Source organism: Primulina tabacum, chromosome 8, assembly GCF_025594145.1.
Source record: "Primulina tabacum isolate GXHZ01 chromosome 8, ASM2559414v2, whole genome shotgun sequence".
Taxonomy (NCBI): Eukaryota; Viridiplantae; Streptophyta; class Magnoliopsida; order Lamiales; family Gesneriaceae; genus Primulina; species Primulina tabacum.
The window spans coordinates 1240593-1261158 of NC_134557.1; the positions used below are offsets into that span (position 1 = coordinate 1240593).

General features: G+C 35.0%; 3 protein-coding genes across 4 annotated transcripts; all 3 read left to right on the forward strand.

Annotated features, from left to right (window-relative positions):
• Positions 1-7240: 7240 nt before the first annotated feature.
• On the forward strand, positions 7241-9402 carry LOC142554379 (putative inactive receptor kinase At1g48480; the record flags this gene model as incomplete). The annotated part of the gene is made up of 2 exons (XM_075665045.1): positions 7241-8552; positions 8785-9402. Coding segments are annotated over 2 exons (1866 nt in total), but the record flags the coding sequence as incomplete, so codon positions are not given.
• A 3177-nt stretch (positions 9403-12579) lies between these two features.
• Positions 12580-13449, forward strand: LOC142554272 (plant UBX domain-containing protein 2-like). The gene has a single exon (XM_075664957.1). It carries the CDS (start codon positions 12580-12582, stop codon positions 13447-13449), a length of 870 nt encoding a protein of 289 aa, XP_075521072.1.
• Positions 13450-14888: 1439 nt separating this feature from the next.
• LOC142552727 (glucan endo-1,3-beta-glucosidase 3-like) lies at positions 14889-20415 on the forward strand. 2 transcript variants are annotated; one of them, XM_075662503.1, is made up of 5 exons: positions 14889-15166; positions 16705-16817; positions 18674-19927; positions 20049-20076; positions 20165-20415. In XM_075662503.1, the coding sequence occupies exons 1-5, from the start codon at positions 15108-15110 to the stop codon at positions 20316-20318; spliced, it is 1608 nt and encodes a 535-aa protein (XP_075518618.1). In that variant the 5' UTR covers positions 14889-15107; the 3' UTR covers positions 20319-20415. The 2 variants fall into 2 exon arrangements, with proteins under 2 accessions (XP_075518618.1, XP_075518617.1); XM_075662502.1 differs by lacking the exon at positions 14889-15166 and having other exon boundaries at positions 15832-16817.
• Positions 20416-20566: the final 151 nt, after the last annotated feature.

Here is a 20566-nt window from a genome sequence, read left to right on the forward strand (position 1 = left end):
CCAAATGCAATTAAGTGGCAATACCCTTGTATTATTACACTTGCAGATGGCAAGGAGAAAGTGGTTACGCACATACTCAAAGCAGTCAATGAAGAGAAGAGATCGATCACATAAGAAGTGATCGACGGTGACGTGAAGCAGCTTTACAAAGCCAGGTTTCATGCCAAAACAAATGGGGATATCTGTCTAGTTACATGGACTTCTCAGTACGAGAAGCTTGACGATGACGTCGAAGAACCGCTCTCGCGAATGGGATTCATACTTGATGTTACAAGAGACATCGAGGCTCATCATCACATGAAGGATTGATTGCTAATGTCATATATTAATGGTTTACTGAATATTAAAAAAAAGTACTGAATTCTACGGTAGAACAACCACTCACTGTGTTTCCAAAGAGAACACACTCTCTCTTATTATAGGAGAACAAAACACCTAAAAAATATTATAGAACTAAACATTTAAATGCTATAAGATGAGAGAAATATTCGAGAATGAGATGATCTCAACTGATGGAGGAGAGTTCTATTTATAGAGCTCATCTGGCTTGTGAACACGAGAAGACAATATCAATTGTATTTGCTTTCATCCAAAGACAACGCTTGGAAAATATGATTTTAATTTTTCAAGAAATCATGCACATTCAATATCATCTCTCAATTTGTCTCCACATTTAATGTTATCCGCAAATTTGTCGACAATATGTATATATGTATATCAACGTTTTTTTTATTGCTTTTAAATATGGTAATCGATCATTTTAATGAATATCAATGAATACTACACGAGTAGTTGAATATGAGAAATCAAAAGTGGAATTTCGCTTGATAAGAGATTATTTGAACTGCTGAAGCTCGACTCAAGGAGCTAAGAAAGTATCTTCCAAACTTTCATTAGTAACAACTTATGATCGTAGTTATATCGTTATATTTTTGTAAAAACAAATATAATTATTATATATAAAATATTATATCTCGTTGAGTATAATAACTGCGTCTGCTGCTAAAATAATAAAAACATGATGTTATGCTGCTGTATAGTTTAAAATATTTAAATAACACCGTTACGATCCGCTATAACGACTTTTAACAAAACAAAAAATATTCATCATATATATTTGTCGATTTATAAATATGTCATCTATGGTTCTTCAAGCACAATCAAATATAATTTAACAATTCTTATATTTTAAAAAACTCATTTCTGGTGCACAGTTTTTTCTTGCATCTTCACAAGTTTTTCGAATTGAAACATAATATACATCAGCATTTGCGACGGAATACATATATAAACCGTCTCTATTTAGCGAGGGTTTAATAACCGTCGCTAAATTTAGCGAAACCGTCGCTAAATTTAGCGACGGCATTCGAAAAACTGTCGCTAATATTTTACGTAAAATAAAAAAAATTAATAATTTAATAAATCTGTGTTGTGAATTGGTACAATCGTGTAAGATATAAAAAAATGTAAGTTTCATGAAGTGATAAAATCGTGTAAAAGATAAAAATGTTAATTGTTTTGAAGTGCTAAAATCGTGTAAGAGATAAAAATTTTAAGTGTTGTAAAGTTGTAAAATCGTGTAAGTGAGAAAAATTTTAAGTGTTGCGAAGTGAAGTGGAAGAAAATGTAGCGAATTTGATGGTATTTATAGAGAGTGGTGGAAGACAATGGAGGGAATTTTATGCGGGATCGAATTTTTGAAATTAGCAACGGTTTTATTACAACTGTCACTAATTTTAGCGACAGTTATAGTTAAAGCGTCGCTAATTTGGTGGAAGAAAAGGGAGGAAATTTTAGGTGGTAACGAATTTTTGAAATTAGCGACGGTATTCTTTGAACCGTTGGTAAAATTAGCGACGTGTTTACTTGTTTCTGTTGCTAACATTAGCGACGATTTAAACTAAACCGTCGCGACTTTGAAATTATCGACGATTTATCTATAACGGTCGCTAACATTAGCGACGGTTGTAAGAAAACCGTTGTCGATTAGCGTGAGGTTAAAACAAAACACAATGGTATTACGGTTTTATAAAAACCGTTGTCTTTTGCTTAAAAAATGATCTATGACAACGGTTTTATAAAAACCGTTTTAATGAGGATGTTGAAGAACCTCTCGCTAAGTTGGGATTGTGCATTAATATCACCCGTGATATCGAGCTTCATCATCTAAACAAGACAACATAATGTCGATGAACATCCATTTCGATCGTTGGCAGTAAAAAGTGAATAATTTGCTACGCTTGTTTCCCTTCCTTCTATATATATATATATATATCTGTGTGTGTGTGTGTTTTAAATAATTTGATATGCCTGTTTGCTGTTGGTGTTGTAACATTTAAATATGGAAAGTAAGGGGAGTGAACATTTGAGTCCGATCGATTCACTTTTCTTTATTTACAATATATACACAACGAGAGATCAAACTCACGCATCTGAGGTTTATATGCCACAGTAAAGCATCGTCATAATTATCATTAGGGCGGGATAATATACATGCATAGAAATGAGAAATAGATAAGAACGAAATAAATGTAGATACCTTGTGTGTATTTCCAGAAGATTACAGAACCAACACTTCCCAAATCTCCTTGAAGCAAACCGCAGCCTTGAATTAATTCAGGGCTCATCTTGGGTATCTCACGGGGCATGTATCTAAACACCTCATGAAACACATCTCCACCAGATTTGTACTCTATTTGGTGCAAATTGATTTTTTAAGACACGATCTCATGAGTCATATTTTATTAAATATATATTTTATTTGGTTCAACTATGAGAAAGTATTATTTTTTATGTTAAGAGTATTACTTTTTATTGTGAATATCGGTAGAGTTGACTCATCTCACACATAAAGATTTGTGAGATCTTTTTTTTTCCAATTTAAATAATTGATTATAATTTTCAAAATACAATTTTTGGTTTCAATTTGATCGGTTGGGGTTACGGTTTTTTTCCCCGATAAAGAATTGATTTTATAATTTCCGGTTTATCATGTCTTAATTACAATCCACCCCACGTACGAGTATCATAAATGTATTGAAATCTAATTTAATATTTGTAGATAAATGATTAACAAGTATTGAAATGTATTTAAAGTATGATAGGATGCATTATAAAAAGATTATACATCCCAAAATGTATCTCTCTGATTCAAAAGATTTAAACATGAAAACGCATACCAACAAATATTAATTAGACATTATTTGTTTGTGTAACCGTGTAAGGAGACCCTACCCAATATATATAAATAATTTAAAAGGCAAATGAAAGTTTGGCTTTTTTAAATTAAAATATGTTACAATTAATGTTGTAATTTTCACATTAAAATTCTGATTTGATAAATGAATTTGGTGGAATAGATTCCAATTAATTACTGGTTGTAATAACTTTATAATTAAGTTATATATTTCAAATTTATTAACCTTCAGCGATAATTCGTCAAAAAGACTAAAAAAAGAAATGGCAAGTAGACTACAATCCTGAATTGAACAACAAGAAGATAAAAAATGAAATATGTACAAGTTAAGGGACTAAGTATATTATTTTTTCTTGATTAATTACTTTTATTATATCGATGTGTTTAGTACAAGAGATTGCTCAGAATTGTGGTGGTTATTCTTGTAAAACAAAGTGTTTTTTAGCTTTTATAATAAACCTAGTGAATCTACTATCCAAAGGACTAGGTGACATTAATTCAATGGAGGAACTGATTAATGACTATAATCAATTTAACAAATACAATTTGTGAAACTATTTCACGGCTTCAATTTTGTGAGACACATCTTCAACCCGACCCAACTCATGAGTGTTGGGCTCTACCCTTTTGAAAAAAACAGTTTTTTTTTTTTTTTTTGGGTTAAAATGATGCAGTGTGTAAATATTATGCTGGTTTCCAAATTTGCTGATGCCAAGGGAATTTGGCAGCAGAATGCAAGAAATGGTGATGAATGGAGGTTCCTAGTTAGCTAACGAACCTGCCTCATTGGATAGAAGCCGCGATAAATAAATAATGAGTCGCGATATTCAGTAACCAGATCACACCAAATAATTTTTCAAAATACTTGTTATGTATACTCGTGATATGATTCAATTCTTCAAATTCAAAATTTATTTGTGTTTGTTCTCCGATCGTCTATCCTGAGACACATATTTGGTTGACTGCTTGATTAAAACAAATTAGCTAGGTAAGATCCACTTTGTATATTGATGATACCCTCGGGATAGCCCGGGTTGTGCCCGAGTCATGGACGATTCTTGTGCCCGGGACATGGACGACCCAGGATACTGGATGGATGGCCAGAATCAGGACAAGTCGGCAGGAAGGGTTCATCAGGAGTCGGGCGGGTGAATGCCCGGGACGTCTCCTCCCCGGGCCACCGGACGCCCGGGCTCTCGTTCAAACTCCCGGGAACTTTCTACCCGGGCCACCTGGATATGAGCACCGCACTCGAGTATACTAGCAGAATAGGATGTGGGCGACTGTCCCATCTCTGACACCAGGCCGATGGGTTGACAAAATCAGATGGGCTGGATGTGACCAGTATGAGATTTGACATGTCAGAATATAGGGTGTGCTCAGCCGTCCTACTATAATTAGTAGGTAGCACGGAGAACGAGGTCATCATTACTTCTCCTACTATAAATACCAGATTCTCTCTTTACATTTACATTCATTCATTGACACCAATATCACAACCATCACTTGGTTACATTGGTTCTTGGCTTGAATCATTCGCTGACTTAAGCATCGGAGTGGCCACGCCGGACACCCCTCCGGCGCCCATTCACGTGGTTACCTTCTTGAGTGCAGGAAATCCTCTCCGCTCGGGAAAGAAGCTTCTGGTTCAGATATCTACATTGATCTTATTTCCTTCATCATTTTGATAGCAGATCCGGTGGAGCACCCGACCCTGCTCGTCCATTTCACCCGGATCGCATCATATATCAAAACTTACATCTATATATATATACTATCGAATCAGATAGTTTCATCAGGCAGATCCAAATCAAAAAGGAATGCAATGAAACAATTACTGGATGATCAGTATGTGCTGTAGACTCGACCGCTCGAATCAAGACCGAAACCATTTTCCAGAAGTTGGAATCAAACCAATTTCTCAATTCTCGAGCTGTTTTCAATACTAAGTACCAATTACTGTGTTTCGTTTTTCCTTTTAGTTGACATCACTTGCAATGAACGATAGGATACTAAAATCCATGAGCGCAGCAGTTCGAAACATGTATAATTTATCCTATAATATATTTTAGGGCGAATTGCCTTCATATTTTCTTGAGAGGCTTATCTTCATAATTAATTTTAAATAATCTAATCCAATAATGTTACTGTACGTAATTATGTTAATGCGATATTAAAAACATTCACACGACTCATGAAACCATATATTATTTATTTTGAAAACGATATTAGAAAAATTCTTAACCTAATTAATACGGTTACTTATATGATAATATATATTTCATAAAATATACGGGATAATGAAAAATTCTTGTCGAGTCTCAACTCTCAAATATTATTATTTTCGTTTGATATGATTTATTAGACATTGATTGATTACACATTTTTGTTTCATCCAACGTAACATCATCTCAGTTGAGACACTAGCTTGTGTCATCCCAATTCCCAAGCACAATTTGTTGTCAGACGATCACACGCTGTGCTGTGACACTTCGGTTATTTTCTTGCTGTCCGGATTAATCTTGAAGCAGCTCGTACATTATATATCTGCAGCGTGCATGCAGATCTTTAACAAGCACACATTTGCACCAACTCCTGTGACATACTTCTTCACACATCAATTGCTATCCACTCAAATATTATTAGTTACCTTTGTATAGTTTTATTTTTATATGTAAATAAAGTAAAATAAAAGCATCCATATTCATATTATAGTCATTCAAATTACATTGTAAAAATTGATTAATGAAATTAAAAATACAGTCCATGCTCTGGCATCGATCCTATGTCTTTGCTGCCATGCCCAAATGTCTGTTTTTTTTTTATTATTATTATTATTATTATTAATTCAATTCAATTGACAGAAGCAGCTGGAAAAAAGTATCGACCAAAGTCATCTTCATCTGAAAGTCGTGACTTGTGACTGGCGACGTTTCATGAGTTGCATTATGCGCTTTGTTTGTTTTTCTTTGTAATTTGGTAGCGACTTTTAGTTCTGGTATTCTTGCCTTCTTTATATGATTCTTGACGACAGAAACTGGCTTGAATTGGCAATTCTATTGCACCACAATTGACATAACGGGTTCATATTACTCCAAATTTCAAATTTGGATTTTCCTCGCCCATCGGGACAGGGTTTAGTTTCTAATATTTAATCGAAATTATAAAAAAAAAAAAAAATCTGGAAGTGTCTATTCTTACCTTGTTAATAACTAGTTAATAAATATAGTAATGGATAAATAATTATATGTAGTTTGACTGATTAAATTTATAATCAACATAATTTTACTTTTTTAATAATTAATTAATAAATATAGATAAAAGTTTTATATTAAGCGTAATACATAAATTTTAAATTGCAATGATTTGATTGATATAAGAAATAATTAGTATATGGATAAATTATAATTACAATTAAACATTTCATTGGATGAGAGATTAGTGGCTTCATGACTACAAAACTTTACAACGTACTTCCATGACGGGAGATGCATTCAAAAATATTGTTGTATTCACCAAAAATTTAGTATCATTTTTCTAAATCGAAATTTTTGAAAATTTAAATCACGTGTTAAAACACCTTAGCGTGGCAATTAAATTTTGACGAGAAGCCGCGGAAGGTGATATCACACTTTGAAATACAAAAATTTTTAGACATTTTTAAAAAATAAAAAAAAAATTAGGAATTTTCCTAATGGAATAATAATATTAGGTAACTATCATATTCTATATTGGGTCCGTACGTATTAGCGTCAAATTTGACTTTGATGAGATTGAGGTCAAAAGTTGAATTTAATTATCATGTCCGGTGGAACAACACAATACAATCAATTTGAGACTCCACCAACTTTACTCGATGTTTAAATACCTAAATCCGTTTACGTAGGCCGAAGAATTTCTCGAGTCAACTAAATATTAGGTTATAAAGTTAACAATAAATTATCACAAGTACTAGACAAACAGTAGATACACTTTTAACGAAATGCAACACTGATACGACCAATTGACTCCTCACTTCTCTCAAAATTCCCACAACCTTAAATACACAAAATACTGCATATTCTTACACTAATTCGCCTCAAATGGACATTCCCCGCCAACCAATTCACGTCCTCATTCTTCCTATGTTTAACTCTCTTTTCTCACATACTACTCGGCCTTGCAGATGATCGTATCGCCCTCCTCCGCCTACGTGCCTCCGTCCGTGGCCGCACCTTTAGATGGAACACAGCTGACACCACCCCATGTACGTGGGAAGGCGTAAAATGTGATGACACGACTAACCGTGTGGTTTCCCTACGTCTTCCGGGCAGTGGCTTAATCGGGCACCTGCCATCGAGTACCATTGGCAATTTGACGGAACTCAGAGTCCTCAGCCTCCGCCACAACGCCCTTTCGGGTCCGATTCCTTCTGATATAGCTTCATGTTCTCAATTAACTGATCTTCACTTGCAAGGCAACAGCTTTTCGGGTGAGATTCCAGAGAGTTTCTTCACTTTGACAAATCTTTTACGTTTGGATTTAGCAAGAAACGAGTTTTCAGGGGATCTGCCATCCGGTTTTAATAGCCTAGTAAAGATAAGAACTTTGAATTTAGAAAACAACCAGTTCACTGGATCGCTTCCTGATTTGCATAGCCTCAGTAATCTCAGAAAGTTCAACGTTTCTTTTAATGGTTTGATCGGTTTGATTCCACGGAGTTATCATAAATTTTCTGCTCAATCATTTCTTGGAACTTCCCTTTGTGGTGGACCTCTTGTTTCTTGCTCCAAAAACAGGATGTCAGGTGAAGCAGTAGCCGGGATTATTACAGGATCAGCTATTGGATTTCTTCTAATTCTTACGTGTGTACTCATTCTACGGAGAAAATACAACAGTATAAAAACAATCCCAAGGATACCACCTTCCCCGATGAAGCCATCGGGCTACGAACCATGGAATCCGAAGTCTACAGCAATGACAGAAGAAAACAGATCAAACAGTACATTTTCTGGCCGAAGCCCTTCAAATGAGAGATTCAAAATTGTCAACAAGAATAGTGGGCATGACGGATTCGTGTTTTTCGATGGGAAAACTTTCACTTTACAAGAACTGTTCCGGTCTTCGGCTGAGATTTTTGGGAAAGGGAGCGTTGGATCAACGTATAAAGCGTATTTAGACACTGGATTTCAGGTGATTGTGAAGAGGTTGAAAAACGCAAGTGTTTCAGAGAAAGAATTCAGGTCGAAAATCGAAGAACTGGGATCATTGATTCATAAGAATTTGTTGCCGGTAAAAGGGTATTATTATGGCAGAGAAGAGAAGCTTATCATCTACGAGCCTATGTCGAACAGAAGCTTGTATGCTTTTCTTCATGGTTAGCCTCTCTTCTCCATAAATCCTTTTCTTTAAACTTTCATCCTGCCTAATATCTTTCTCCCGTTGAGTAAGCACAGAAACGCAAACGCACACTTATAAATTTAAGGTTTGGGTTTAAATTTATCGATATATATCACTATACACTAGAAAAATTTCTCGTTTCCTTGCTTGTTTTCTGCTTACCATTGACTTAAAGAACCCGATCACATGTATACATGTTTCATCATCAGGAACCAACAAGCAGTCACTTTCTTGGGAAATCAGGCTAAGAATCGCCCTCGGTACAGCCCGTGGGATCGAATATCTCCACTCCAGCAGCCCCCAAACCACGCATGGGAATATTAAATCATCCAACATCTTTCTAACAAAGTACTACATCCCTCGAATCACAGAATTTGGCCTCATACAACTCGTTCCTCCGGCATCCGCCACAAACGGTTATCGAGCCCCGGAAATAATCGACACACGCAATGCCACACAGCCTGCGGATGTGTACAGTTTTGGGGTCATACTGCTCGAACTTCTGACGAGCAAATCGCCCGAAGAAGCGCTGGCTAAGGAAGGGATCAAACTGGCGAGTTGGGTGGAATCTGTTGTTGAAGAGAAGTGGACAATTGAAGTGTTCGATCCCGAATTGCTTCGGTACGAGGATCTCGAGGAACAAATGGTGCCGCTCTTGTATTTGGCGATTTCTTGCACGTTGCGGTATCCGGAGAAGAGACCATCCATTGCTGAGGTCGTGCGGCGGATTGATGAAATTTGTGGCGGAGAAGTAGAATATTAGTGTTGGTGTTTTTTTGTCTTGTAAAAATAACAGATGCATGGTTTATATGTATGCCATTGATTTATTAATGATCAGGTATTTCTTCTATATCTTTGATATTTTTGTGAAATTTATAATTCTAAAAATATTTAATTAAGAATTTTATAAATTTTATAAAAGTTTAAAAATATCTAGTTTAAACTATTGTAGAGTTAAAAAAATTAACGTGATATTCAAATTTGATTTTTAAAAATTTTATAAAAATTTAAAAATATTAAAAATGTCAATAGAAGTAAAAAATTGAAATTTAAGATATAATTATAAAATGTCAAAATTTATCTATTCAACATAAATATTTTGAATGAACTTTTAATTGAGAAATATTTCAAACTCGTGTACTCATTTTCATTTATATTAAAATAATATATATACAAATAATAGTTAATTTATTCTTTTCTCCTTCGTATGTTTTTCTGTTTCTTTGGACTTTTAAAAACATATATTTTCTATTACTAATAATATTTTAAAATCGAATTTATGAACATTATTCATTTTATTTTTGAGTTATGATCACAAAATCTAGTGAAATTTAAATTTTATTTATTAAAATATTGCAAAATAATATAAATTTAAAATGTATTTATTAAAATATTGCAAAATGAAAAGTGTCATGAAAATATTACAATCCGTTGAACTCGTTTTCGGATTCTACATTATAAAAAAAACAAAAACAAAAACAAAAAAATTGTCACGAATTCATTGAATCCGTGACTCTCTTTTCCTCTTTAAATTCCGCGCATTCTTCCTCCTACTCTCTAAAATATATTTGTGCAATTCTCTATCCGATTCTCGAAATTCAGTTGCGTAATTCTTCGTCCGATTCTCCGAAATTCAGTTGCTCAATTCTCCGCTTGACATTATTTCCAAATTCGACGTTGTGTTTGTAATATTTTTTTGTTATCGAGCATCGTTATATTTTTGAAGTTTTATTTTTATTATTATTGAAATAATTTTGTTTTATAATGTTATTTTTTATCAGAATGTTTAACATTGTTAGGTAGTACTATTATTCGTTGATTTTGTCATTTAGTTCATACGAGTGAGTCTTAAAACCTTTACTGATGACTTCTTGAGATATGTGTATATGCATCACAAATTTATATTTATTATTATTATTTTTATTAGCTGATGACATACAAGATTCTATAATCAGATTCACATTCGAAAAATATCTTAAAAAGCTTAAGTGTTTATTCAATCACATTTCTAAACACTTTACTCGTATTAACCGATCCTAACAAGATGGATATCTGAAGTTTCCATATTTTATGCTCATTTCCTACTGATGTAAATATTTTTGGTTGAGACATGTAAATCTCTTCCTTGATGTCACCAATATTCCATAATCATACCATGCTGCTATCGATAACAATATCTTAACGGACTTAAACATTGCGACTGGAGAAAATTTTTACCCATAGTTAATACATTGCCTTCGAGTATATCTTTTTGCTATCAATCTTGCTTTGAAGGTCATTTTCCTTCCCATCAAACCCAAAAGTTTCTTTTTGTAAATTCATTTGCTTTCTATGAGAACAATTCCCTCATGTAGATCTACTAAGGACCACAATTGATTCAAATACATGAATTTATTCTCAAACTGCATGGCTACAAGTCATTTAGATGAATCATCAGAAAATGCTTCTCTAAATTTTATTGGATCACATTCAAGATGGTTTCATCTTGGACTTCTTCAAGAAGCATACTCATCATTTTAGGAGGCCTTGAGATCATTTCGGATAACCTAGGAGCTTGTACATCTTCAACTACATATCAAACTATGTCCATTAATGTCCTATTATGACGTTCTTACACATCATTCAACTGGGGCGTGACAGGTAGGGTACACTGTGAGAGAATCTAGTTTCGAAATTCAGTATCTATGTATTCTCCACCTTATCAGATCGAAGTGTTTTAATATTTTTTTTCTAATTGTTTTTCTATTCTATCTAAATTCTTTGAACTTTTCAAAGACTTCGTACTTGTATTTCATTAAATATGCATACACATATTTAGAAAAGTCATCAATAAAGGTAATAAAATATGACTGACCATATTTTATGCTAACATTTAGCAGGCCACAAATATATGTATCGATCAAATCTAATAGATCATGTGCACTTTCTACTTTTATTTATTATGTGTAACAAATTTATTTTTATTTTTATATCGTGATTAATATTAAAAATATAATATTTAACAAAATTATACTTATTGGTATAATACAAGTGAAAAAAATTATAATTATATTAGTATGATAAAAATAATACAAATATAATATAAAATATGACTTAAATTACTCTCTCAAACGTGGTTGTAAGAAATTTGTAATAAAATCAACGATGTTAATAGCTGAAATAAATGATAAAATCAACTAATAATAGTATTACTTAACAATGTTAAACATTCTTATAAAATAACAATATTATAGAACAAAATTATTTAAATAAAAATAAAAATAATATATGTTAAATAATTCAAAAATATAATGATGCTCGATAACAAAAAATATTATCAACACAACGTCATATCTGGGAATAATGTCAAGCGAGGAATTGAGCAACCGAATTTTGAGCAACTGAATTTCGGAGAATCAGACGAAATGAAGGTTGGCTACCATTTAAGTAGCAATTTTCAAGTTCAAGATTTATGAATGAAAACTAGAAACTGCAAATTATTATTATTTTTTAGGACGATATGATTCGATGCTCACAGGATAAATCACGAAGTAATACAATAGTCTAAAATTGATGTTAAATAGACTGGACTGAGTTTATATCTAAAAATAATTACTAATTACTGATGTCAAGAGAAGTTGAGAAAATCGCGTTTGTTAAACGCGCTAACAGCTAATTCCATGGCCACCCTCGTCTCATGTAAACTTCCATGGCCTTTCTCCCTTTGATTTTTTTCCTTTATTTCCAGCATCTCTTTTCCAGTTTTTCTCGACCCGTGTCACTGATTTGCTAGATTCATCGTATTACTTGTTGCAAATATCCTGCTTCAAATTTATTTCCTCAATTGAAATCCCATTTAATTCACTCATTTTTTGTCTAATTTCCGGTAGTCTTTTTCATTAGCTATAAACTATTCTTTCACACGCTTGTTTAGCTTTAATTTCGCTGCGTTTTCAAGGTTTTCGGCGTTTGAATCTTTGCTTCTTCTTTTTTTGCGCTTTTCAAATTCCGGAAATTGGAAGAGAATGGATGATGTGAAAGATAAGATGAAGGGCTTGATGAAGAAAGTCAACAATCCTTTTTCATCTTCAAATTCTAGCAAATTCAAAGGCCAAGGTAGAGTTTTGGGCTCTTCTTCAAGTCCCGATCAAGTTTTATCATCATCTTTGTCTAATTCCAAGGCTTTACCTCAAAAGACGAATAATATTTCTGAACGTTTACCGCGAAAGGTAAGCAATAGTTCTGAGCAGAAACTAGAGAATAAGAAGCCTGAAATATTGGCGAATAAGAATGGGGACGAGAAGGATGGTAATGGGTTTGATCCATTTAATTCATTGATCACTTCTGGGAGAAGGAATCCGCACGGGTATTCTTTGAAAGTGTTTGAATGTCCTGTTTGCAGTAAAGTGTATAGCTCAGAAGAGGAGGTTTCTGCTCATGTTGAATCTTGTTTGAGCAGTTCAGATTTGAGTAATGTGAACGGCGGCGAAGAATTGGTGGGCGGTGAAACCCGGCTGCACGATTGTGTGAGTGCATATGTATCTGGGAAGCCGAAGGATAGTTCGATGGAGGTGGTGATGAGACTTTTCAAGAATGTGGTGCTTGATCCGCAAAATGCAAAGTTTAGGAAGATAAGGTTGGGGAATCCTAAGATAAAGGAGGCAATAGGGGATGTTCCGGGAGGGATTGAATTGTTGGAATGCATTGGGTTTGAGTTGAAAGAAGAAGGTGAGGAGATGTGGCTTACGATGGAAGTTCCTTCCGAGTATCGGCTTGGTTTAGTCAAGAAAGCTATATCTTTGCTTGATCCTAAGAAGGATGAGGAGTTACCATCCACTGCTCCTGGTAAGATCGAGGAAGACCTTCAGCCGCAGAAGGTCGATAGACAGGTGTAACTCCAATTCATCACGTATTATGTTTCACATTTTAATGGCATTTGCTTAAATTATTTTGTAAAATATTGTGTCGGCTGCCTTTGCTTTTCGGTACAGCATATATCATGAGAAATTTTGTGTCTTTTTCTTTGTGATCGTTGTTAAGGATCGTAACTGTGCAAGCCCGGGAATTACTGGTAGTGCTCACTTGTACAGACAGATGAAGAATGCAATAGCGAAGGAAATCTATCTTGTTGTTTATCAGAAGTTGGCACTCCTTTCTGTGTTATATGGAGTGTATATGCGTGTAGATATTGATAATTTATCGACAAACAGAAAAGATCTTGATTTCAGTTGCATCGTTCATAATCTTTTTAGCATTTAGGAGGATCGTATGGTTTCACTCAGAAGCTATGAAAGAAGAGCAGATTATGTGATACATACATATACCTAAGAGCATCATTTGATAAACTTTATTGGATGACCTAGTAAGAACTGAAAGAAGAAGCTTCTGAAGGGATGGAATAGCAGCTTCTGAAGGGATCGAATGAGCTGCATTTTCTTTGAAATTTTTCTCTCTTGTTTGCTGACTCGGGAAAAAAATACTTATATTTTGATGCCTGCTATCCGAAAAAAACATCTTTTCTACTATCATAAGATTCACTTGCTATTATTGAATTTTACAGCAAGTGAATTTTACGGGTCTTGTTACAATAAGCTAATGGCAAATAAACTCTCATCTCTCATACACATCACGTTAACGTGAATTATTTAACTTAAATGCACTATATTGTTAATAATTATCATCAGTTGAATGAATTGTAGCCAAGAACAAGATGCTACAACTTCAATTGGCTTCTGTGTCAAGTTATATGTTTGCTTGTTATTGTATTTAACATATTTCGCTTTCTAAAGATCCTAATGCTACCTATTGATGTGGCACCAGGTGGATTAGATGCTATTGTATCAAAAATATATGCATGTATACTTAGTCGAATAATCAATGACACTATCTAATTTAAATGGATCTTGATCATCTGTTCGGAATCTTCTTTCATTAAATACCAATTAGAAAGATCAAAAGTCGCTTTTCCTATGTTAAAATCATTTGCATGGTTTTGGTTGCTTTATATTTCTATGAATATCCCTAGTTCAGATTATATTAAAAACCTTGTCTGGTCAAACATATGGCAGCATCAATTAATGTCACATTAAGACATTAGTCTCTTTTTTATTCATGCTTTTGAGGAAAGAGTTCTCATTATTGAAATGGATGAATCTTTAAGTGCTTATTAAATTTTAATTTTAGAGCTAAATTTAGGATGTTTCCAACTTTATTCTTCTATAACTGGCTGCATGACATTGCATCGGTAGTTTCTCTTCCTTTGTCCTCCGGTAATATATCACACAATTTTAAGAAATCTGCTCTTACCAGTTCTCTGTGTTATTATGTAATTAGGTCCGAGTGTTCTTTTCTGTCCCTGAGAGTGTAGCCGCAGAAATTGAGCTCCCTGATTCATTTTACAACCTTTCGGCTTTGGAATTGAAAAGGGAAGCAGAGATGCGGAAGAAGAAATTGGAAGATTCAAAGCTTTTGATCCCTAAATCATACAGGGAAAAGCAGGCAAAAGCCGCAAAAAAACGGTACAAGAGAACTGTCATTAGAATACAATTTCCTGATGGAGTGGTACTTCAAGCCATTTTTTCTCCATCAGAACTTACTGGCGCTCTGTATGAGGTTAGTGCTCTGATAATGTCGTGTTATATACATGAATCCTAAAAGTTAATTCTTGGTTTTCGAATCTGTTATTCCCTACACATGAATTTCTTTATGAGATGTTTGAACTTTCCGGGTATAATTTAGTTTGATATGATTAACTCACAGGCCTATATCTGAAATCACTGTATTCTTGTAATTAATGTTGTAATAATACCTGTTGATTTTATAGACGAAAATAAATAGGAGCATGTTGTATGATTTTGACCTCAAATTATCTAGTCTGGTTGTTGTAAGATGAAGGTATTGCCTTTCGCAAATTTATTTCGGTTAATAAACAAACAACACGTGGTTGCACTATTTGTTGTCTGCATGTAATATACTTTATCTTATTCTACCGACATTTGGTTTTTACACTAGTTTGTGAGCTCTGCACTGAAAGAACCAAGCTTAGAATTCGAGCTGCTACACCCAGTTTTGGTTAAACGGCGGGTAATACCACATTTTTCGCCGGCAGGAGAGAAAACCGTTACACTTGAAGATGAAGATTTGGTTCCTGCGGTCCTTGTCAAGTTCAGACCCATCGAGACAGAAGCCAACGTGTTCACAGGTCTCTGCGATGAACTCCTCAAACAAATTGAGCCCCTTGTGCCCGATTCAGCCGTTCCCCCGTTGTAATCTCTACAAATTTCTCCATTTAAGAAACAAAGATCATCCTTTTTTTTTGGTCTTCCGATATATTTAACTCCACGGTTTTCAATTATTTTGATGATCAATGCGGGGGTAACAAGTCTAAATTGTAATACGAATAAAGAGATTTTTTTTATTAATATATCGATTAATTAGATCTTTCAGATTTTTGGCCAACAAGCGATTCGGAAAAAAGGCCAGCTTGAACATTGTTTAAGAAAAATAACTTCATGGTCGAGAGGGAGTTCTGGGATTGGGCAATGATTTGAATTTTGAAGAAATGAAGGGGTAAATGAAATTATGATGATCTGATGAGGGTGAGTGCATGCAAGTGGAGCTAGTTTGGTTTGCGGGGCATGACAGATGATGACAAGTGAATGGAATCCAGCTATCTTTATTCACGTCCCCGCAACCTCTTGTCTCGCGAAATCTTACTCCCACTCTCCAACCCGTCACGCTTATATTTGGAACCCCACGGGGTCAAAATCATAATTTTTTCAGTCCAAATCCGAACCTTCATTCGTCATCGTCGATGTTATGAATCATCAACCAAACACATAAAGAAAAGGAAAAAAAATAATCTTGACCGTTGGATTTCTGACACACCCAACTCCCTCTTTTTTTTTTGGGGTATTTTAACTCCTCTTGTTTTTGTGTACGTGCGTAATGTTATACTCTAAATGGTACGAATACAGTAAACTCAGAATAAATGTGTGTTGTTACACTACACTCACTACTCTGTAATTAAGTGTACCAAGCTTGGGTGTTGGCATTGCGATTTCCTTCCTCAAAAGCATGCCACTCCCCCTTGCTTTTTCTTTGTCTAAAGCTATTTTCTTGGTGCCGTTCTCTTTGGGGTCTTGTGATAGGGGTAAAAGATTCGATTTTTGGAGTTCAAGAGGAAGAAATACTGGGAAACGGTTCATGGGTTTATTGCTTCTTGTTCTTCTCTTTCTGGTTTCTGCTTCTTCTGCTGATGAAGGTTTGTGCTTTTTCTTTCTTAACTTGCTTGCGTAAACTGTACTGTGTTTTTTTTTTCCTTTATTTGGTTTCGTTTTACTGATTTTTTAGTTCTCTTGTCCTTTGCGTATCGCTTATCCTTGAATGCCACTCTTATTGCTTAGTCATTGGTTGTCATTTGGCATTTTTGTTCTGAGAAATATTGTCCTGTATTCATTTAACAAACTTTAGTTTAGTATGATTTTGGTGGGAGTTACGCCACAGTTAGTTTATTTATGACTCTATTAGGGTATTATGCATTTATGCACTGCTAATTATAGAAATGTGTACATGTGGAATTTCTTGGAAAAGTTTACTTTTGCTATGGACATTTTTCTCGAATAAAAACCTCCAATGTGTCCTGGTCAGATTTGAATTTTTTTTCTATTGCTAAACAGCTCAGATTGTTTTCTGTTTAGACATATAAAGTGCATTATAGCTTTAAATAAATTTGAGCAGAATTATTTCTCCCAGTTCGGTCCTATTCATGTCAGTTTCGGAGTCATTTTGTCATTTTTATATATTAAAATCTCATATGTCAGCAAGTGACAAATCGCTGACAGTGCAGTTCCATATTTTGATAGATGAATCTGCATTTGTATTTCATTTTATGCACATGGGATACGTCCATATGTTTGATGTTTCTTTCCTGTACAGCAGTGCAGGTGCTTTCATGTATGTTTTTTTGTACACATGCTGCGGCAATAATTGAAGTATCAAAATAGTGAGGCAATCTGGGATGTTGCCCATGATATTTGTTGAATTTCATAGCAAAAGTCTGTTAATTTTTTTCATTTTTCCTTCTGAAAAGGATGGCATGCTTGATCCTAGTGTGGTGAACTTTCTAGGGGTTATGAAGTTTCTTGTGCAAAAGTATATCACTGCCCGCAATTGGAGTGAGAACATTATGTGAGTTTGAAGATTGGTCGATAATGACATGACCAGTTTCGTGAAAAATCTCAAGGATACAAGTCATTTATTTGATGAATTCAGTTAAAGAAATCAATTGAATCGAGTATTTTACACCATGGATAAAGCACCAGCTAGTTTATGTCTTAATGTTGGCTGTGATAATTGTTGATATTACGAGGTGGATAATAGGTTTCCGGATGTTGTTTCTTCCTCTGTTATTCTACTCTGGCGCACTGGTTCTGTCATTAAAATTGCATTTCCGTAATTCCATTTTCCAAACTTGTTTGTAATTAAGCATCGGGCTTGGCCTTAGATTCTGCAATCTTGTCTTTTTAATCATTATTTTTTAGTTAGTAAATAAATTCTTACCACACTTGCAAAGTTTTTTACTTGACAAAATAATTTTTTCTTGAATTTTCTATTTCCCTTCATATATTATTAATGTACAATAAAGAATATATGGTCTTATTCATGGGACTGATAGCATATACATCTGTTTTGAAAAGAATTTTGAATGATCTGCTTAATGATATTGCATCTCAAGGCAATTTTTTTGGTATTTTACGCTGTGGTACTTTTTCCAACTCAAATTGGCTGATCATTTGAAACATCTCAAATCTTATACTTTCAAGCTCAACTCAAGATTTGAGATAAACTGGTTCCACGCTTGCCTCCAGTGACGGAATCAATATCTCGACTAAAGGGGTGAAACTTAAAAAATAAAGATTTTTTCAAACATGGTGGTCAAATCACATTTGCCACTTATGTTTGCTTAGAAAAATATACTCAGACTACAGGAAAATTGTGCTATGGATGGGGAGACTGCTAGCTTTTCCTTTTTCCGCCAGCACTTCCCTCGGTTAATTATTTTAGTCCATTGTCTTTGTCTCTAGCCAAGTTCGTTATGTCTTTATTTCTTATCTTCAGGGGCTTTCATTGGCGTGAATATCGGCACAGCGCTATCTGACATGCCAAATCCAACTCAAGTGGTGGCCCTTTTGAAGGTTCAGCAAATCCGCCACATCAGGCTTTATGATGCTGACCGAGCCATGCTACTGGCACTTGCGAACACTGGAATTCGGGTCACCATATCCGTGCCAAATGACGAGCTTTTAGGCATTGGCCAATCTAACGCCAGTGCAGCAAATTGGGTTTCTCGCAATGTTCTTGCACATGTCCCTGCCACCAATATCACTGGAATAGCTGTTGGATCTGAAGTCCTTTCCACACTACCAAATGCAGCTCCAATCCTAGTCTCTGCCATTAAATTTATCTACTCTGCACTTGTAGCCTCTAATCTTGATTCCCAAATCAAAGTTTCTACTCCACATTCTTCTTCTATAATCCTCGACTCATTTCCTCCCTCCCAAGCTTTCTTTAACCGTAGCTGGGACCCTGTCATGGTCCCATTGCTGAAGTTTCTACAGTCCTCAGGATCGTATCTTATGCTTAATGTTTATCCATATTATGATTACATGCAATCCAATGGTGTGATTCCATTGGATTATGCTCTGTTTCGTCCTCTTTCTCCTACCAAGGAAGCCGTAGATCCTAACACACTTTTACATTACACCAATGTCTTTGATGCAGTTGTTGATGCAGCATATTTTGCAATGTCTTATCAAAACTTTACGAACATCCCAATTGTAGTGACTGAAACTGGTTGGCCTTCCAAAGGCGACTCTTCTGAGCCAGACGCCACTCTCGAAAATGCCAATACTTACAACAGTAACCTCATCAGACATGTTCTTAACTCGACGGGTACCCCAAAGCATCCTGGGATTGCAGTTAGCTCGTACATTTATGAACTTTACAATGAAGATCTTCGAGCTGGGCCAATTTCGGAGAAAAACTGGGGGCTCTTCAATGGAAATGGGGTTCCTGTTTATATTCTCCACTTGACCGGTTCGGGAACAGTTTTGGCTAATGATACTACGAATCAGACATTTTGTGTTGCAAAGGAAGGTGCTGATCCGAAGATGATACAGGCAGCGTTAGATTGGGCTTGTGGTCCTGGAAAAGTTGATTGCTCTATTCTTGTGCAAGGGCAACCATGCTATGAACCAGATACAGTTGTGGGGCATGCATCATATGCTTTCAATGCGTATTATCACAGAATGGCTATGACTGATGGAACATGTAACTTCAATGGAGTAGCCGTCATCTCTACCACTGATCCAAGTATGCGACCAAAACTTTTTCTCATGTTAAACTTCGACATATTATATTGATAAAACACGAATAAATTCCCGTTAGTTAGTTACTATTGACACTGATTTTTTGTATATGTTTTCTGGTGCAGGCCATGGCTCTTGCATTTATACGGGAAGGTATAAAATGATTCTTCCTCCAAAGAAATGCCAAATGTAATAGGCTTCTACTGAGTTTTTTCTCAACATGTCAATCTTTTTCTTGCAGCGGCGGAAGAAATGGAACCTTTGTAAATGGCACCGCTCTTGTTCCTACCAATTCCACGACATCTGGTTGCCATTCACGACATTTCCGTCAAGAAAATATTTATATTCGTGTTATAACCGTTTGCTTTGTAGTCTGGTGTGCCGTATATTTGTAGTGGTATTTAGAATCCTGTCATGGTATTTTTGTAGTTCAACTGAATTAATGCCCAGAAACAGTTGGTTTTGTCTTCATTTGACGATTCCAGCTCACCCGTTTTTGTTCACTCCGCGAATTTAAGGGTGGGCAACATCGAGTGGGAAATGGTTGGATGACAAGTCAACTGATTCCTTAATTTGTGCAAACAATTCAAGTTGATCATTTAAATTGATTGATGCAACTATCTCTTGGTTCAAGTGTAATGTA